We start from the raw sequence: 12,232 nt of genomic DNA, 5'->3' as shown, positions 1-12,232 counted from the left end.
CTAACAGAAGAGTAGTCGATCAGGGAGAGTGATGGCCACCTTTATGTTTTTATTAGCTTAGGCTGCTCCCTTTCAATGGTCCTGGCACCCTGTTTATTTAGCCCATTCAACCACTTTGAACTTGCCCATCCCAGCTGGTTCCACTCTTGGGGTGGCTGTTATCTTTCTCCATCTTGCTGTCAGACCTTCTGGAAACTATCAGTGGAGTGCAGACAGACGTTCATCACAGCACTCACTCCTGTCTTCCTTATGTCCCTCTTGGTTTTCCAAGGCAGGCAGTGTCTGAGACTCAAAGCCCCTCGGGAGCCTGTTTTCCATGAAGAAAAGAGTCTAGCGTCTGAGTCCAATGGCTATGGTGCCAGGCAATTCCCACTTCTGTCCAAAGCATTCACACTCATGTCCCATTACTCGTGGATGATTGCAACAGCCCCGTTAGCAAACAGCCAGGGAAAAATAGGGTTGAAGGAATTCCAGACTCTTACATTGAGCTCAAGCTGTCATGAGGAAAATTTAATTTAAAGATTTGCTCACTTATGAAAATATCTCTGGACTGTTTCAGGCTGTGACTCTGCAATTAACCTGACATTTCCCAAATCTCAAATTGCTGTGAATGATGTCTTCACGTCTCTCCAAGAGATTGCTGGAGCTAGAACTCTCATGAAACAGTTTAAGTCTGTGTATGTCCCTGGAAATCATACCCATCAGGTGAGTGTACATGATTTCAGTATCTGTCTGCTGCTGTGTTTTAGGATTCAGAGGCCATGGCCACAAGGAAGTTTCCCCTCAACCCCTTTAGAAAAAGGGTTCCATTCTAGATGGACTCCCAGGTTCACTTTAAATGGACCATTTGGGGCTCCACTAAGTCTGAAAGCCTCTCAATTCATCTGTGCCCCAGAGTTAATGTAACTGGTGAAAACTGGATTGGAAATCACCCTTGTTTATAGTCTGCTGTAGACTATAGCCTGAGGCAAGGCCTTTCCTTCAGGTCCAGCTGCTGTTGGTTCCAAATGAGGGACAGGCTTTACATAGTCCCAGTTTCCTAGCTCTAGTCCTTCATCAACATTATCGGCGATCAGAATAAAGCAAGGATTTAACTGACTGTGGAAGGGAAAAGGAAGATTTGTGACAAGAGAAGCAATTGTTAGTAAAATCCCCCTGCAGCTTTCTAAGGGCAGTAGGAGAACCTGCAGAGACTGTTTTGACTGACCATTGAGTAGAAAGATGATATGACAATCCAGGGTGAGGGAGGATGTGAAACCCTGAATGGGAGACCATGCAGGAATTCCCAAGGGAAATACTAAGAGTCAAGGCACCTGGTGCTCTGGAGCCTGGAAGTTCCTCATGGTAAGTGTAGAGTCCGAGCTAAGGACCCTGGTGGCAAACATGATCACTGGTGTGACTGTGGGAATCTTCCCCTCCACTTCCCCATGATGGCTCTGGTAACATCTACTTATCTATTGAGGCTTCTTGGTGAGTTTCCTGTGCTGTAGGAGGGAGCTGTGACAATGAGGAGCTCATCTCAGGCTGATGACTGTGTAAGTGCACGTAGAGATAAGTGAATGTCCCCCATGACAACCCAGCAGAATCCCAGTTCTGCCTCCTGGGTGTTCCTGCAGCAGCTGACACTTGATGACACTCCTGGCCTTGGTTCCAAAAGGGAGTAATTTGCCACATATACATAGTAGCCACGGGCAGGTGGCAGTCTTTGCAGTCATGACTCTATGTACATTGGTTCTCAGAGAGGTTCTAGAAGTATTGATTAAAAGTGCTGATGGTCATCCAAAATCACCCACCAAGATACCAAGATCATAGAGTTGGACACTTGCAGAGTTTCCCATCCTTTTTTTAAAAAAATCTGAGAACACAACCACCACAGAATATAGATCATGTCACTCAGATCACCAAACATGTGCAATTTTATCCCTTCAAAAAAATCAACGATTCTAAATACTGTGTTGTGGACTAGTTCCAAAAGACGTGCCGCAACAGATGATATATGATGGAATCTAGACTGGAGAACGTCAGAAGGCAAACGACTGCAATAGTTGGCAGAGAACATAAACCACAAAATTAATGAGGTCTTTTCCATTTCATGACCATCACGGGGCACTGATTTGGCCAACTTCACATAAACACACATTAGCTATGAATCATGGGTGTGATAAGGACACTGATGAGCTAGCCGGATTCTGTCTCCCCATCTGCCAATGCTGCCATTTCTTCAGGCCTCAGGACTCTGTCCTGCAATCATGACTTCGGGAAGGGAAGTTTCCCATGTTGTGTATACTTCCCCTTATAGTAAGCCGGGGACATCAACACACGTAATAGAACTCCCCAGTATTGACGGGGGACAAATGGGGATGCATGGGGTGATGAGTGCACACTGTGAAGATTAAATTAGTACTTATGTAGACGTAGTGAAATACTCCACAGCAGTAGAAAGAAAAATAAATGAAGCCGAGGCAGGTCTGCTGCATGCAGCTAGCTGCCTTTGAGTCCTTGCCTCAGGCTCTACTTCTTGGGGAGTCCCAGCTTTGGGGGAGAAAAAACATGATGGATCCCTCTGTGAAACATTATTCTAGTTTTGTAAAGGATATAACAAAATATAAAATTAAAAGTACAGAGAAGTTTATGTTTAGTAACTATTAAAAAGTGTAGGGGGAAATGTAAGAAGCAGATTTGTGGGAGGTAGGAAGAGACTGAAGACCAAGTAGGAATGTTGAGCCTCCTACTGTGTGACACTGGATTGGTCACTCCACCTCTCTGAGAGCAGATCCTCCTCTGTTTCCCTGAAGCACACCCTTCAGACAGGATTATCGACCATCTTCACCCGGTTTTGGCTTCCCAAGCTGTTGTTAAAGAATTTAAAGTTACAGCTGTGAGTCCCATGGGAGCAAGGGATGCTGATGTGTTGTCCACTGTCCTCAGGGTCTAGAGGCAGCTTATGCATAGGAGGTCTCATTGAGCTCACAGACTGTACCCCAATACAAGGCAGGGAAGCAGGAAAGTACAGGTATAGGCTAGAGTCTGTGGTAGCCATTCTGGCTTTGAAGACAGGACTTGGCGGGGTTCGTGGTTTGGCCTTCAATGTCCCTAAATGCGCTTGTGCTGGAGGCTTGGTCTTCTCCTGATGGTGCTACTGAGAGGTGAAAACTTTAGGAGGTGAGGCCTCATTGAAGAAAAGAGGTCATTGGGAGTGTGCCCCTGAAAGATACATCGAGACCTTGTGCCCCCACCTCACCCCACTTTCTGGCCACCAGAAAGTAATTGTCTCTTCCACCACACATATCTGCCATAATGAACCACCTCACCACAAGCCGTCAGACACCCACAACCCTCAGAAGCTGTGTGTCAAACTCAAGCTTCCCTCCCGTAGGTTGACTTCTCTCAGGTATTTCTCACAGCAGCAGGAAGCTGCATATCACACCAGGCAGATTTCTGCCTTTTACTTCTTCCAATTTGGCCTTTGGTCCCATAGCTTGAGGGAAAATGTGTGCTGTTCACCAGGAACATGTTATCACCACACAAATTCTAGCTGAGATGTCCCAACACACCTAGGACAGGACAAACCCTGGTCTTGCCCTGGATTCCTGTCCCCACTTGTCCTGCACTGTGCTCTGGCCTCTCTGCCCTGAGTCTTGAGTCCTGCAGCACCAGGCTTCCTCATGCCTTCTCGCCTGCTCATGTACACGCATGCTCAGTCTCTGAGGCACTCATTTCCTGCTGGCACTGGAGGCACCTTCACTTCATCTTTATCCGCTCCCTTAGGTCAGTTGTGGTCCATATGCAAAGGGCAGATAGCACTCCACTCATCTGAAGGTGAACATGATGTATGAAAGAAATGATCAAATCTCTGCAAGAAGCAGAAGAGGATCTAGACCTGACATGCAGAAGTCCTAGGGAGCCAGGACCAGATCCAGTCAGGACATTGGGGGAATGGGGACATGGAGGCTGTTGCTGCAGCTCCTGACTGGAAGATCATAGCCCATGACCGGAAGCAGCTCTTCTGTGGACCTGTGGGTATCGCTTGTACTTGCCCCTTCTGGGCTGATAGACAGGCAGCTATGTAGATGCTAGTACCTGGGGTCATGGCCCAGATGTGCCTCTTACTAACTGTGAGGTCAGGCAAGTCACTACCTCTCCGTGGTCAATTCCTCCGCTGAACAAGGACACACTCTCACAAAGATGCTCTAAGAATTTAGAGAACTAGTGCCAGTCCAACTCTTGTGATAGCCTCAGACAGACAAACAGGACTTACTGTGTAAGTACTTGTAGTAACATCAGGAAAAATAAAAAGCCACCCAGCAAAGGCACCATTTTTAGGTCAAAACATGACTTTGAACTGTAAGCTCTTTTTTTCCTCCTGTTGCAAAAAACCAAAAAACAACAAAAACATTAAGGCCTTTTTTTCTTGGGTCTCTAAAAGTAACATGGGCCTGTGACACTGTCTGTCTGCCCCCTAAAGGACACACTGGCTCTCTAGTCACAGACCACTAACACCAGCTGCCCAGGATAAGACCATGGCCCTCCATAAGAGGAGTCACTGATGACATTTGCTTGTGTGGTAAGGTTGGGTTTAGGGATTGTCCCTGTAGACGAGAAGCCTAAGCCCCCAGGTAGCTGGGCCTGGGTCTTCATACCCCCCCCCATTTCTCACTGCATGATCCCCAGGTTCCTTTCGCTATGGTACAGAGTTTGATGTGCCGCATGCCTCATCAGGAGGATATTAGCAATGTTGCAGGGGCACAGACCTCATAGGCTGTTCCAGTCAAATGCCATCTGACTCCAGAATGATGACAGTTGTTGGTTCATTAGTCTTCAAGGCAGAGGTGCTGGAGCCAATGCAGCACAGATGTGGGCCTTCTTCCATGCCTCTGGCAGCTGGACAAGGAAGTCTAGCACCTCAGTGCCCACAGAGGCTTGATTCATCTTGTCCCCAGGGAAGTAAGGCTGTCTGAGTGGTCGTTGGACCCCATCTCTTTCATCAACACTCCCCAGCTTTAGCCAACAGCTGTCCATATCCTAAGCCAACCTTTATTCTCCCCTCTAATTGTATTAATATCTGCCCAACCCCGGACCTGCTCAACTACCTTGGAGGGTAAGGGCAATTGGCACCAAAAAGAACTAAACTAAGGACCCGCGAGTTTGACATTGTCCCAAAGACACTTCTAACTGGAGTGTGAATTCAAGGAAATTCTTTAGTAAGCTTGGCTTTCATTTCTTCATATCGAAGTTGAAAAACTGCATTCAGTATTTTAAGGAACCATTTGCTTCTGGATATAAGGAAAAATGGGTGGATGGATGGATGGATGGATGGATAGATGGATGGATGGATGGATGAAGAGATAAATTGAAATACTTTTGATCTTCAAACAAACCATTTCCTTTAAAAAGATGAAAGGAGAAAAAAGATCATAGTCTCACAAAAAGCAAAATAAATAGGCATGGAATTGCCTCATAAAGCCGCCAGCATTTCAGAACAGATGTTTCCCTACGCAGTGTTGGGTTAAAACAAGCTAGACACCCTCTATGAGCCCAGTTTTCCTAAGATGCTGGTACATGGCATCATGTGTAGAAAAGAGAGAAGCATGCTTCTTCAGAGGTAGGACCGAGGGTTTCCAGCTCCCCCAGCACCAGGCAGCAGAGCAAAGTCAGCAGCCTCATTGATGAGTTGAGCCTGGGCACCAACCAGTTCAGGTTTCCTTGGCAACAGATACCTAATTCCAAAGACACTGGAGTTAGACTATAATATTTAATGTTAGAAATCACTGTGTACCTGGTCCCCTTCCTCGGGAGCTCAGCTCAGGCTTCTAGACACAACCACACCTTATCTCTACCACAGAACTAACAAGAGACACACACTAGTATTTTGTTTTGCATACTTTCTTTGAGTATAATATTTTCAAGCCCAGTTTGTTCTTGAAAAACATACCACAGTGGACACAAAGTCCCACCCCAGTTGCTACCTGCTGGGAGAGGAGAAGTCAGTTTTTCCCCCAATGGAAAACTGATTCCAATTTTTATACTTATTTTATATTATATTTATATATAATTTTCATTTTTACATATTTACATGTTATTATAAGCATATTTATATTTGTTCCCAATCAGTAAATTGATATAAAGGCAAATATACTAATATTTCAAGCCAAAACATTATTCTGACCTCAACGTACTTTTTCCCATCTGATATTTTTATAAATGAAAGCATCTTCATAAGCTCCTAATCATATTTGGGTGTTGTGCATTCTGGGCCTAACAGCAGGCCTAGCTCTGTGATCACAGCCCCCCTGGTGCCAACGTGCCCAGAACCAGAAAATAGTCAGAGGAGCAGTGGTCATTTTCCTTCCCTGGGACAGTCCTTGTGAGCACCATGAGGCATGGGGCAGTCCACACAGTGATCTGGGAGCTGTTTGGTGCTGAGGTTTCCCTTGGCTTGGAAACCTCATCCCCTGTAGGGGCTAATTTCTCAGCCACAACTCTGTAGTTCCAGCATTACTCAAAGGGACTCCCCATTATTATTCAAGAGTCATCGGACCTGGAGAAGCCCGAAGCTCTAGCTGTCTATCAAATATTTGTAGTTCCCCCAGTCGACAGCAGCGCACCATGCATGGGTCATTTATGCCATTAGCAGTCTTGCCTGTCTCCTAGCTTGACATTCTTTCTTTATCAGGTTGCCAGGGAAACAGAGCTGGAAAGTTAAGCAGAAGTCAAATTCCTGTGCAGAGGGCACAAAGGGTTTAATAATCCTCTGCCCACACAGACAAGTGAGGAAAGAGTGAAATTACTACTCCATCTCATCCTTAGTGTGTCCAGGCTGAGACAATGCTGTGTCTTCTTGAACCCCATTTCTTTTTCCTCCTGGGAACAAGCAAGACCACATTTCCTAGATTCCCTGGCAGGTAAATGTGGATCCGTGACCAACTCTAGTCAGTGAATAATGGGTGGAAGTGGTACGTCCTCATGCCGGGCCTGTGACATTTTTCTGTACGTCCCGCCCCTTTCTCTTGGACCCTCCATCGTAGTCTCATCTCATCATAGAGATGAACACAGTCTCCAGTGCAGGGCTGCAATGCCCTGGGAATACCAAAACCACTCCCGTGTGAGACCAGAGGTGAGTGGATTGCCAAACAGAGCCACCACACCCCAGAGCTCCTAGTAGTTGTGACAGAAGCAAAGAATAAATGACAAGTGAGGACCTGTTTAATTAACACTAAAGCAGACCACACAGCTGCTCTGCCCTCTGTAACACCTAAAAAAGATGTGGGTGGCACTCCAGAGATGCCCCTGCTTAACACTGAAGCAGACTGCACAGCTGCTCTGCCCTCTGTGACTCTGTAACACCTAAAAAAGATGTGGGTGGCACTCCAGAGACGCCCCGCCTGTCACCTTCTGCTGGCCCTTGGCTGAGAAGGGCATGGTGCTTCACAAAGGGGAAAGTGCATGGCAAAGCTGCTTAGTCCAGGGACTTGAAATCACCGGAGTGGCTGGGAGGGAGGGCCAGGTTCTCATCAACAGAGGCCACGCTGGGAGCCTTGGCCTTTCCAGGCAGGGGAAGGACAAGCACCGCTGTTACCCGAGCAGTCCTCCCCAAAGTATGTTCTCTGCACGTACGAGCCTTGGTTCTTGTGTTCTCTGTTGCTTTCATAGACAAGTCGGGAATTTTCCTATCTATTGTTTCTGTGGCAAAGCTTATGAACTCATTTTTAAAACAGCCACCACTTCTATTATTTACTATGCCTTGGTTTTAAGTGAAAATGGAAAAGAGAAGAACACTATAGATGGCTTATCCTGGAAAGGGGATTTGTTGGATCCACAACAAGTTTGCGAGTCAGCATGAAAGGAAGAGAAAGCTATCACCGTTAGGAGAGCCCCAAGGTGGTGCCGGTCCCTGCTGGTCCCTGCTGGTCCCTGCTGGTCCCTGCTGGTCCCTGCCGCCTGCCAGCCCCCTCCTGAGTCCGACTCAGCTGGCAGAGCACAAGCGTGGCTGGCAGAGTCACAGGCCAGCCTTGCACAACTGCATATAGGAGGAAGGGCTTGTAGCTCAGGAGCTGTCACATCTCTAAAGAGACACACTGAGTCCAAAGTATTGTCATCGGAGACTAGAGTCTGAGAGGCTGCAGCCAAGAAGTGTAAGAGGTTCGTGTCACACGTGTGTGTCAGACAGTAGAGAAAGGTGTGTGCATGGCTCTTCCGGACTTGTGTGATGTCCAAGCTGTCTTGTTCTTTTAATTATGGTTTACTTCCACATTCTAAATAATTGGCTGAGAAGTGCATGGTGCTTTGTTTATTTCAAATAAATGAGAAAGACTTTTAACCTTCCCCAGTAAGGCACAGCAGTCACAAAGACTCAAGAAGGAAGGTGATGCCTTCAGACCCCTGCTCCAAGGGAGCCCAGCCCAGCTGGCGAGCAGAGCTAGTGCTCAGGCTCACGGCAGGGCAGAAAGGAGAGCAAGGAGAGCAGAGAGCAGAGACCAGAGTGTCCATGCTTCTCCTAGCCCTCTGTGCTTCCTCCCAATCCCCATCCGCGCCAGGGTCTCTCGAGTCCTGAGAACAGTCCCATCAGCCCTAGCACACCCTGCCTTGGAGAGAAGAGCACAGTACAGTGCTTCTGCTTGGGGTCAGAACCACCCCGACCAGGGACGGAGCCCTCCCCCGACCATTGTTCTTCCTTCCTGTGGTAGGCACACTGTGTGGACGGCAACGACCTTACACCTTGCTTCATTTTGTACAGGTCATGGAGTATACTCCTCCTCCTTTCTCTCTCTCTCTCTCTCTCTCTCTCTCTCTCTCTCTCTCTCTCTCTCTCTCTCTCTCTGTGTGTGTGTGTGTGTGTGTGTGTGTGTTTCAAGACAGAGTTTCTCTGTATAGCCCTGCCTGTTCTGAATCTCACTCATAGACCAGGCTGGCCTCGAACTCAGATCTGCCTGCCTCTGCCTCCTAAGAGCTGGGATTAAAAACATGCGGCACCACGGCCTGGCTTCTTCTCTCTTAATGTGGCAGCCCGTATGTATTTCTCTGTTGTTGTTCTGGTTGAAGTTGCTTTATATAGCCAGTTTTATATAAACCAAGCAAACAAATAACCATTAACTCTTCAAAGGAAGGAAATGGTCCTTTCTGTCTTTTGTTCCTGTAAGGCTTTGTATCAGCCCTTCATTCAGTTGCAAGTAACAGTGATCTAGAGACCAGTTACTTAACATACGAGGTTTATTTCTCACGTGAAGTGGTCCTTGCTAGTCATAGCAGCCCTGTAGGTCATGAGCACAGCTTCTCCAGTCTCTGCCCTGTGGCCTTAGGAATAACCCTGTGTCGCATGCAGCAGAACAGAGAAATCGAAGACAAAAATATGTTTCCATTTTAAAAGGCATGTTTCTGAAAGCCCCACGGATCCTTCTGCTTATGTCTCTTGGCCCAGAAACTGGAAATGCAGCTACCCCAGCTATATAGCAAGCTGGAGGATGGTCTTTCAGTCAGTTGATAATGTGCCTGACTGAACCCTGAGTCTGTTACTGTAATGATTGAGAAAATATGACAGGCAGCTCCGTTGGGTTAGTAGGCTTTGGGGCATTGATGAAGCACATCTACGGGTGTGTCTGTGAGGGTTTTTCCAGGGAAGATTGCTTAAGGAAGTAGGGAAGACCCACCTGAATATGGGTGGCCCACTCCTGTGGACTAAGATCCCAGATGGAATGAAAGGGGAAGGGGACAGCCAGCCCAGCGCCTCCAGTCGACTCTGCTCCACTTCTGACTGCCTCGTGCTCATGGGCCTCCCTGCCACGGTAGCCCAGATCCCCTGAGCTGGGAGGCAGAGTCAGCCTCACCTCCCAGGAGTTGCTTCTGGTCAGGTCTTTGGTCACAGCAAAGCAAATGCAGCAGTTTGCCTCCTGAGGAGAAGCTGTGTGCTTTGGGATGACAGTGCAGTGATGATGGGGTAAGGACTCTCCTGAGGGAAGAGCTTTAAAGATCGAGCGTCTGAGAGAAGAAATGTCCAGAAGAGCTCTGATGGTGGGTAGGCTCGCTCTCCACACCGTTTATGTGAGGAAGAGTGTCAATGGAACTGAAGACCTGTTTTGTTTTGTTTTTTACTACTTAAAATTTTTATTAGATTATTATTATACAAATCCATAAGTTAATTTATTAATTTGAAAAATATAGACAGAAAAGCAAACAAATACAAATACCTGCTACTTCCTGAGCCCAGGATTAACATTTTAGTGTGCTTCACCTCAATCTCATTTTCATACATGAATAATATTTTAACTTTTAACAAGCAACAAGGGGTCCGTTTGTATTGATGGTTTGCTGTAGAAAAACAAAAGGCACACAACACAGAGTTCCACCTGCCTACATCCCTGGCCTGGCATCTGCCTTCAATCACAGCTGGAGATAGATGTTTCTCTCTCTCCGTTTGTTTCTCAGCAGCTCCAAGCTGTCCTCTCCCCTGCCACTTTGGTAATCGCTAGCGTATCACACGCACGCTCCTCACTTGGTACCTTCCCCTCACATGCTGGTCTGCACCCTGCTTCCAACCCTGTCACCACAGGGCCTCTCTTGTCGTGTTCCCAGCACTCCTCCCTAGAGACATTCCTCACTTATTAAACAGCCCAGTTGTTGGACACTTGAGTGCCTGCGATGGTTTGGATAGGAACGGCCTCCATGGAAATGAATTAATGGCTCGTAGATTCGAAGGCTTGGTCATTAGGGAGTATATCACTACTCCCTAATGACAGGAATTAGGAGATACGGCCTTGTTGGAGGAAGTGTGTCTCTGGAGGTAAACTTAGGGGTTTCAAATGCCCATACCAGGACCAGTGTCTGTCTGTCTGTCTGTCTCTTTCTCTCTCTCTCTCTCTCTCTCTCTCTCTCTCTCTCTCTCTCTCTCCCCTCTCTCTCTCTCTCTCTCTCTCTCTCTTTCTGCTACTCGTGGATCTGGTTGTAGAACTCTCAGCCACCATGCCTAAGCATGTGCTGCCATGCTCCCCCCGCCATCATCATAATGGACTGAACTTCTGAACCCATAAGCCAGCCCCAGTTAAATGCCTTTTTATAAGAGTTGTCATGGTCACGGTGTCTCTTTGAAACAATAGAACAGTGACTAAGACAGTGGGTCCTCATCTTTTCTTACTTCAAATGATAAATGGTGTTTCTGAGTACATTTCCACGCAGGAACATAGCCAAAATAATAAATTGCTGGGAGTGGAATTGCTGTGTCAGATGCAGTTTGAGTTTTGATAGGTACTACTGAATTACTAATTTTGTATTCATTAAAACAGTTTCCTCTTCACCCAACCTGACAGTGTCTGATACCCTAGGGCCAAGTCAAAAGCATGTTTTCAGACTGTCTGGTTTTTTTCAGTCTGAGTCCTTAAAAATTGATCTTGGTCAGGTGACTCACAAATGCCTGTAACTCCAAGGAATCATACGCACACCCCACCCTGGCCTCTGAAGGCATGGACACATAAATAAATCTTTAAGAGAAAACCTATCTTGCTATAACTTTAATCTGATTTCCTCTAGTTATAAGCAAGGTTGGCCCATAGCTGTATCTCTGCCTTATCAGTGTTTCTGCCCAGTGCTCACACAGCATGATCATTAATCATGAAATTTCTCAGTGTACAATGGTCTCACTAACCAATAATTATCAAGAGGCTGGGATTGTCCACTGAGCAAATACTAGCTCTCCCAAATGTGTGGTGAAATGTGGTGTTGCTAATCTATACACTGCTTCATTTCTGAGATATTTTTAAGGGACTTAGAATATGGAAAAATAACTTAGGATTCCTATAAGAAAAGCAAGACCAACCTAGAGATGAGGTTAGTACACTGTGTATCTGTAGCCATGGTTGTGGCACCTCACGTTTGCCCCATGTAAAGAGCTCCAGAGAGCTCAGGACAAGCTGCCTCTCGGCAGCGCCCTGTTAGAAGCTGGCTTTCCTGGAGTGATGATGGATCAGAAAGTGTGGGGAGGGGAACACCTTTGCGCTGAACACCCCCATGTGCTGCCAGGAGAGTGTGGGGCAGCGGAAACAGCAATGGGATTGGAGGAAGGTGGCTCAGTCTGTGAGAGAAGAAGATCAGGAAGGACTTTCAGTAAGAAGTCAGGAAAGGTCAGTAAGACAGCTGCCTCCAGACAGAACTAAATATGGGCCTGCTGGGTATTTAGGTCACAGAAAAGGAAAGTGCTCAGCGCCATCCATCAAAGCAGAGGTGTTGTAATCTAACATCACTCTTA

At 46.8% G+C, this 12,232-nt stretch overlaps 1 protein-coding gene across 1 annotated transcript in view; it reads left to right on the top strand.

The window, feature by feature from the left end:
* The window catches only part of Scfd2 (sec1 family domain containing 2), a 323,332-nt gene that overhangs the window by 289,946 nt on the left and 21,154 nt on the right, over positions 1 to 12,232 (top strand). The window contains exon 6 of the mRNA XM_052735152.1: positions 560 to 705. Within this exon, the coding sequence (XP_052591112.1) occupies positions 560 to 705 (146 nt within the window). The remainder of the gene's footprint in view (positions 1 to 559; positions 706 to 12,232) is intronic.

The sequence above is a fragment of the Peromyscus californicus genome, unplaced genomic scaffold (genome assembly GCF_007827085.1).
Source record: "Peromyscus californicus insignis strain IS unplaced genomic scaffold, ASM782708v3 Scaffold_13__1_contigs__length_99412109, whole genome shotgun sequence".
NCBI classification, from domain to species: Eukaryota; Metazoa; Chordata; class Mammalia; order Rodentia; family Cricetidae; genus Peromyscus; species Peromyscus californicus.
This window is presented reverse-complemented; position numbering and strand designations above follow the sequence as displayed.